The following is an 8,239-nucleotide window of genomic DNA, read 5'->3' on the forward strand; positions in this document are numbered from 1 at the left end:
TAGGAGTATTTCCATAGTAGGACGATTAATAAGAGAGCACATGTAATATGGTGCTAAGCCATAAAATATATTAAATAACAGAGTTTAAATATGTTCCTAGCATTAACAGGCAACCAATGAGCTTTAATCAAAAGAAGCGTTACATGCTCATATTTTCCCACAGAGTAAACCAATCTGGTGACAGAATTCTGCAATGTCTGCAATTTTCTCAATAGAAAAGAATTACAACCCACATATAGAAAGTTATAGTAATCTAGCTGGCTTAATGTTAATGCTTGTGTCAAGAGTTTGAATTGGGAAGATTCAAAACATAGTAACATAGTAGGTGCCGGCAGAAAAAGACCTGTACGGTCCATCCAGTCTGCCCAACAAGATAAACTCATATGCGCTACTTTATGTCAGTGGCGTAGCCAGACAGCCAATTTTGGGTGGGCCTGAGCCCAAATTGGATGGGCACAACATTGTTTTCTGCCCCTGTCCTACTCCCACGTGTCACCCTCTCTCCTACTTCTATGTCCAACATTTTTTCTCTCTCTCTCTCTCTTCTTCTGCATCTCTCCCTCCCATCCCATGTCCAACTTTCTCCCTCACTCCTTACTCCCCTGTGCAGCAACTCTCGAAGAACTTCTGCCTGAAATTCTTCTCCCCGCTGCTGCATTGGTCCCTGCAGCATTCTTTTTTTTCGCCCGTCGCCAGCAGTGCTACGATTCACAGAGGCCGCTCCGCTCCCCCCTGCAGCGTCCATCCGGCCCTCTCTGACGCACTTCCTGTTTTCGTAGGGCCGAATGGACGCTGCAGTGGGGAACGGAGCGGCCTCTGTGAATCGTAGCGCTGCTGGTCACGGGCGAAAAAAAAGAATGCTGCAGGGACCAATGCAGCAGCGGGGAGAAGAATTTCAGGCAGGCAACACTCACGGCAGCGATGTTGTTGGGTTGGGGCGGGCCTAGAGCAAATGTGGGTGGGCCTGGGCCCGTCCAGGCCCACCCGTAGCTACGCCCCTGCTTTATGTGTATACCTGACCTTGACTTGTATCTATCATTTTCAGGGCACAGACCGTAGAAGCCCCGCCTCCCAACCATAGATTACAATGAAAATCAAATGATCATCTTATTAAAGAATATTACACACAAGAAGATACATGTAAAAATCTAAATAAGTGACAAATTGTGACTAAATGGAAAGCTAACCTGTATTTAGTTGTAACCCAATGGTGAACCATGGAGTTGTACAAAAGTAAAACAGTCTACAGTAAAGAAATAACAGCATTTATACATAGGGCAGTGAATATACATTGAGGTTTACAGCAGCATAATGAAAATGAACAGACAGGTTTAGAATGTCAAGGTGAGGGAAAGCCCATCTGCAAAAGGTAAAACCCGAAACTCAACACGTATTTAAGATGATGGTTTCAAAATGATACAGAGAAATGAGGCTGATAGATAACCAAAGGGAAATATATCACAGTGCATCTTGAATTACAAAGAACTGATTAAGATTGAACGGAAAAAAGTTTCAAGTAGGTATCTGGGATAGTGTACTGACTTGTATCAGTGTGAAAAGAGAACACGAACTTTAAAGAAAAAAAATGAATGAAGACAGAAGAGTAACGAACAAACTGAAAGAAGAAAGACCATGTGTTGGGGTTCAGAAAAGCAATGTGATCTGGTAATATGCAACTTACCTTTAAAAAGACTGATAATGACAGGATGGTGTTTGGGCAACGGCAGTGATGTCACTTACTATGTAAATCCTCTCTGCTCCTGAGCTGATGCGCAGACCTCAGTTCTGACACAGGCACTATTATCAGATGTCACCTGACCTACTTTCACGTGCATGTGGCGACCACTGACCACACGGTGCCAGCAAATCAGAGACAAATCTTACATGTGCACACCAGAGTGTTCCAAGTTCCAACTTCTGTTCCTTCCTTGCCTGCAGTGCTGCAGCTCAAACCCAAGAGAGAGACAGAGAGCCAAACACAATTTTTTTTTATGTACAATTAAATTCTTGCAGCACTGAATGGGGACAGGTTAAAGTCTTGCGGGGACGCGTTATATTCTTGTGGGGATGGGTAAGATTCCAGCGGGGACAGGCAAGATTTCTGTCCCCATGCAACTCTCTAGTGTAGACTCACACTCTTCCTTAAAAGAAAAAAAAAACAGATGTCTGGAGTGGTTGATTCATTGAACCCTTTGGAGGTTTTGACAACATCAAAAGAGATGTCATAGGTGCCAAGCACCCCAAATATTGAGTGATAATTTGTATTGTCTGTGGCAAACCCTATCATTTTGAAATGTCAGCACCTATGAGAGACATGGTAGGGCAATCCAGGACACTAAAGCCTGTATTCTATACATAGTGCCTACAATTGTGCACCGAAATTTGGGCACGTTCCCAAGATGAACATGCAACTTAATTGAGAAACAAGCCCTTAACCTCTGTCATGGAGGTTACCTTTTCTCCCATACTCCTCGCCTGGTTTGCTGCGGAGGAGGTGTCGGGCTACTACTTTCACCCTCCTACAGATTTCAGCCTCTTCTACCACCTCAGTCTCACTGCTTTTCTTCCTTCGAAGTCCACTCTATCCGTCTATTTACTCCTCTGACTCTCCGAGTAACAGTCATTTATCGACCTGATAAGTGTCTTTCTTCCTTTCTCACTGACTTTGACACCTGGCTTTCCTTCTTGCTTGAACCTTCATCTCCTTCCCTCATTCTTGGGGATTTTAAAATTCATGCTAATGATCCCTCTGACTCTTATGTTTCTCAGTTTCTCGCTTTAACATCCTCTTTCAATCTTCAACTGTGCTCCACTAACCCTGCTCACCAGAATGGCCACTGTCTTGATCTTATCTTCTCCAACTGCTCACTCTCCAGTTTCTGCACCTCAGCTCCTCCCCTCTCTGACCATCAACTGATAACTTTCACACTTAAACACCCTCTCCCCCAGTCTCGTCCAATCTCCACCAATACATTTAGGAATCTTCAGGCTATTGACTCTTCTACTCTGTCCTCCTATGTTTCATATCTCTTCTCAACCACTATATTATCCAAGTCTGTCAATGAGGCTCTCTTCCTATAATACAACTCTCTCCTCTGCTGTGGATACTCTTGTTCCTCCCATTCCCTGTTCTGTAATACATACCATATCCCAGTCTTGGCTGACCTCTAGAATCTGCTACCTACATTCCTGTGCCTGCTCTGCAGAATGCCTTTGGCTGAAATCCCGTGCCCATCCTGACTTCATACATTTCAAATCCTTGCTGACCTCCTTCCAGACTGCTCTTTCACTTGCCAAACAGGACTACTACATCCAGTTGACATATTCTCTTGGCTCAAACACTCAACGTCTCTTTGCCACACTGAACTCTCCTCAAAGTGCCTTCACCTCCAACTCCCCCTTCACTTTCATCCCAGACTCTGGCTGAGTACTTTCATGATAAGGTTCACAAGATTAAACTTGAATTCTCAACCAAGCCACCTCTACCTCTCCTTCCCTTAGTCCATTCTCTCAACCCTCCTTCAACCCCTGTCTCCTTTTCTTCCTTTTCTGAAATCACTGAAGAGGAAACTGCACATTTTCTTTCCTCCTCAAAACTAACTACCTGTTCCTCTGATCCTATTCCCACCCATCTACTTAGCACTCTCTCTCCTACTGTCATCCCTTTTATCTGTCATATCCTCAATCTTTCACTTTCCACTGCGACTGTTCCTGATGCCTTCAAACATGCCGTAGTCACACCACTCCTCAAAAAACCTTCATTAAAAACACCTTCCAAAAAACCTTGGAGTATTGTGTTTAGTTTTGGAGGCCGTATTTGGCTAAAGATGTAAAAAGACTGGAAGCGGTGCAAAGAAAAGCTACGAAAATGGTATGGGATTTGCGTTGCAAACCGTACGAGGGGAGACTTGCCGACCTGAACATGTATACCTTGGAGGAAAGGAGAAACAGGGGTGACATGATATAGATGTTCAAATATTTGAAAGGTATTAATCTGCATACGAACCTTTTCCGGAGACGGGAAGGTGGTAAAACTAGAGGACATGAATTGAGGTTGCAGGGAGGCAGACTCAGGAGTAATGTCAGAAAGTATTTTTTCACAGAGAGGGTGAAGGATAAGTGGAATGCCCTCCCGCGGGAGGTGGTGGAGATGAAAACGGTAATGGAATTCAAACATGCGTGGGATAAACACAAAGGAATCTTGTTTAGAAGGAATGGATCTATGGAATCTTAGTGGACATTGGGTGGTAACGCCGGTTTTTGGAGAATAAAACCGGTGCAGGGCAGACTTCTACGGTCTGCCCTGATAAAGGCAGGGACAAATCAAACTCAGATATACATATAAAGTATTACATACCGTGTAAAATGAGTTTATCTTGTTGGGCAGACTGGATGGACTGTTCAGGACTTTATCTGCCGTCATTTACTATGTTACTATATTAGACCCTACCTGTCCTTTCAACTGTCGCCCCCATCTCCCTCATCCCTTTCCTGTCCAAGATATTTGAACGTGCTGTTCACCGCCATTGTCTTGACTTTCTTTCATCCCAAGCTATTCTTTATCCACTTCATTCTGGCTTTTGCCGTCATCATTCAACTGAAACAGCACTTGCTAAAGTCTCCAATGACCTGTTCCTAGCCAGATCTAAAAGTCTCTATTCTATCTTCATCCTTCTCGATCTGTTTGCTGTTTTGACACTGTTGATCACCACCTACTCCTTGATACGCTGTCTTCACTTGGATTTCAAGGCTCTGTTCTTTCCTGGTTTTCTTCTTATCTCTCCCATCGTACTTTTACTGTATACTCTAATGGATCCTGCTCCACTTCTAGCCCACTATCAGTTGGTGTACCTCAGGGATCTGTCCTAGGACCTTTTCTTTTCTCCATCTATACTTCTTCCCTTGGTACTCTGATCTCATCCCATGGTTTTCAGTATCACCTTTTCGCTGATGACTCCCAGATCTACCTCTCCACACCAGAAATTTCAGCAGGAATCCAGGCCAAAGTATCAGCCTGCCTGTCTGACATTGCTGCCTGGATGTCTCACTGCCACCTGAAACTAAACATGACCAAGACTGAGCTTCTTATCTTTTCCCCTAAACCAACCTCTCCTTTTCCCCCATTCTCTATCTCTGTGGATAACACTCTCATCCTCCCTGTCTCATCAGCTCGTAACCTTGGGGTCATCTTCGACTCCTCTCTCTCCTTCTCTGCACATATTCAACAGACTGCTAAAACCTGTCATTTCTTTCGCTATAATATCACCAAAATTCATCCTTTCCTTTCTGAGCACACTACAAGAACCCTTATTCACACTCTTATCACCTCTCGCTTAGACTATTGCAACTTGCTTCTCACAGGTCTCCCACTAAGTCATCTCTCTCCCCTTCAATCTGTTCAAAATTCTGCTGCACGACATATTCTGCCAGTGTCACTATGCTCATATTAGCCTTCTCCTCAAGTCACTTCATTGGCTTCCTATCCGTTTCCGCATACAGTTCAAACTCCTCTTTTTGACTTACAAGTGCATTCACTCTGTAGCTCCTCAGTACTTCTCCACTCTTACCTCTCCCTACACTCCTCCTTGGGAATGCCATTTACTGGGTAAATCTCTCTTATCTGTACCATTCTCCTCCACTGCTAACTCTGTTCCTTTTATCTTGCTGCACCATATGCCTGGAATAGACTTCCTGAGCCAGTACACCAAGCTCCATCTCTGGCCATCTTCAAATCTAGGCTAAAAGCCCACCTTTATGATGTTGCTTTTAACTCCTGACCCTTACTCACATGTTCAGCACCCATTTTTATCATTCCTACATTTGTAATTCCCTTATCTCTTATTTGTCTGTCCTACTTAGATTGTAAGCTCTTTTGAGCAGGGACTGTCTCTTTATTTCCAGTGTACAGCGCTGCGTACGTCTAGTAGTGCTATAGAAATGATAAATAGTAGTAGTAGTACTGTATGCTGATAGTGCTATATATTCTTTAAATAATAGTTTATTGATAAATTTTGAGACCAGACCAGGGGATCACCTAACCCATCCTCTTGTCTGCTGCAGAACCATGAATTCACAGATGAGCAGACCTACAGCGAAACACTGATGACTGAGTCTTTAGGCTACCGGACCAGCCGCAGCACATCTATCTCTTCACACCAGGGCTTCAGCACTTCTTGCTGCCCGCGCCGTGCCAGGCGCCGGGCTATCCGCCTTGCCAACTCCAGCATATCTGTCAGCCGTGGAAGCATGCAGGAACTGGATGAGCTGCAGAGACATCCGAGCACCCCCCCTCAGTGGTGAGGAAGTGGGAGGGTGAGGTATAAGAGCAGTTTCATAGAGGTAAAGTGGGGGGAGGGGAGGCAGGAAAGCAGGAAGAGAAAAGCTGTAACAGTAGGGGGCTGCATATACGTGAAAGTGCACATCTACATTTATATATATATATATATATAATATTTGAATGTGTGTTTGTGATAAATGGATATTGTAGATGTATGCATATCTCACTCTCTATAATTATTTTGCTATTTTCTGCTTTCACCACATTTTCTGCCTTAAAATTTCATATCTCTAACTTTCCTTTCTTTTCTCTTTCTGACCCATCTCCAGCCGCTCCCATCTCAACGCTAATGCCCATGACAACTTGATGCTCAACTGTGATGCTTCTGACCTCGCTGCTGCCTTCATCAATATCCCTACACCACCTGCGAACACACCTGACAGCCAGCGCTCCTCGCCCCCTCGTGTCCTCAGGAATTCTGCTGCCCTTGCTGTCTGCTACTCCCATGATGCTGTGAAAATCTCCTCCTTGTAGCATGGAGAGTGCCGTGCTACTTTCACTGAACTTTCCATGGATGTGGCTATGGCAGGAGGCAAAAAATACAGGGTCAAAATGTAGTCCTCTGATACAAAACAAACAAACAAACAAAAAAAAATTAAAAGGAACACACTCATAACCTGCATTTAGAAAAATATGTATGTAGGTATGACATAGACAGCAAGAGCTGCACTAATTTGTCAGGCTGCAGGACAGAAGGGAGTGTCTTTCTGAAGTTTTATCACAGGGTCAGTGGTCTTTTTGGAGCTCTGGGTTGGATTGATCTTTGGGGTAATGTACTAATGCTTTCAAAGTGCATTCAAAAAAAGAACATTTGTGATGAGTGTAAAGACCTCATCCAATTTACCCAGTGGGCCACAGCTTAGTCCTGCATACAATGGCAGCCAGCCTTTGTTTCTCTCTCATATCTACTCAGGCTGGTCCTGCTTTTCTTTAATGTTATGAATACTCTTGACCCACGTGCACTAAAGCATTCTGGGATTTGTAGTCCCATTCTTACCTAACTGGAACCCCAAACATACCTTATGTCGGGAATTAAACTTTCCCCTCTTCAGGCCTGGCCTAGAATCCCAGGGAGGTGAGAAAACAGGAGGTTGACATGGATGCTCCCCTCCTCAATTCCACACCCTGGTTCAAAAATTCACACTGTATTTGCACAAGGGCATGCAAAATCAGAACCGGCTACCTCTTCAAGGACATACTTTCCACAAGAGAAGGACTGACAAAAAAAAAAAAGATGGCGGAAGGAGGAACATTATTTGTCCCTCTACTACCTTTTTTTCCCAAAACCTGTATCCCTATTGCCCATCCCCAACTCTTCTCCCCACTGGGGCATCTGTAATAGAGCTGAAGAGGACAGGAGACCTGTCCTAGAAGGCTGCAGCTTGGGTGTTCAGTATTGATCACATCAGGAAGGAGAAGGACTCTGCATGCTTGAATTCCTGGAGTCCTTCCCCATGCACTTCAGTATATTCTGAGGACAGGAAATCCTTTGCATGTTCCACAGAGGCACTTTATTTGTTTATTATTTATTTTTTTACTCTTAGTTTGCAATTTAAAAATACAGCCAAACAAATAAAGCAAAGCCTGCAGGAAATATTGTATAAGTATAGAGGGTGTGAGGGAATGACTATATATTACAATGCAATCATATAGTACAGAACTTTAGATTCCAATTTGTACAGGTAGGAGATGGAACACTGTGGGAGGGGCCAGAAAGCACATGACGGGGAGCAGAGCAATCACATTGAATGCCGTTGTAGGTATCCAATGAGGTCATATTGTTTTGTGGATGAAACAGTGAAGGGGTGGGAAGAAGATCACTTTTCCTGACTGGGCTTTAATAGAAGGATGAGATTTGTTGTCTCTGGTAGGTCAAGGGAAGGCTCTCCAAAGCTGCACAGC

At 44.0% G+C, this 8,239-nt stretch overlaps 1 protein-coding gene across 1 annotated transcript in view; it reads left to right on the forward strand.

Annotated features, from left to right (window-relative positions):
* KCND1 (potassium voltage-gated channel subfamily D member 1) overlaps positions 1-6,969 on the forward strand; it is a 137,230-nt gene extending 130,261 nt beyond the window's left edge. The window contains exons 6-7 of the mRNA XM_030194008.1: positions 6,061-6,296; positions 6,607-6,969. Coding sequence (XP_030049868.1) covers positions 6,061-6,296; positions 6,607-6,811 — 441 coding nt within the window. The 3' untranslated portion in view covers positions 6,812-6,969. The remainder of the gene's footprint in view (positions 1-6,060; positions 6,297-6,606) is intronic.
* The last annotated feature ends 1,270 nt before the right edge of the window (positions 6,970-8,239 follow it).

Source organism: Microcaecilia unicolor, chromosome 2 (assembly GCF_901765095.1).
Source record: "Microcaecilia unicolor chromosome 2, aMicUni1.1, whole genome shotgun sequence".
Taxonomy (NCBI): Eukaryota; Metazoa; Chordata; class Amphibia; order Gymnophiona; family Siphonopidae; genus Microcaecilia; species Microcaecilia unicolor.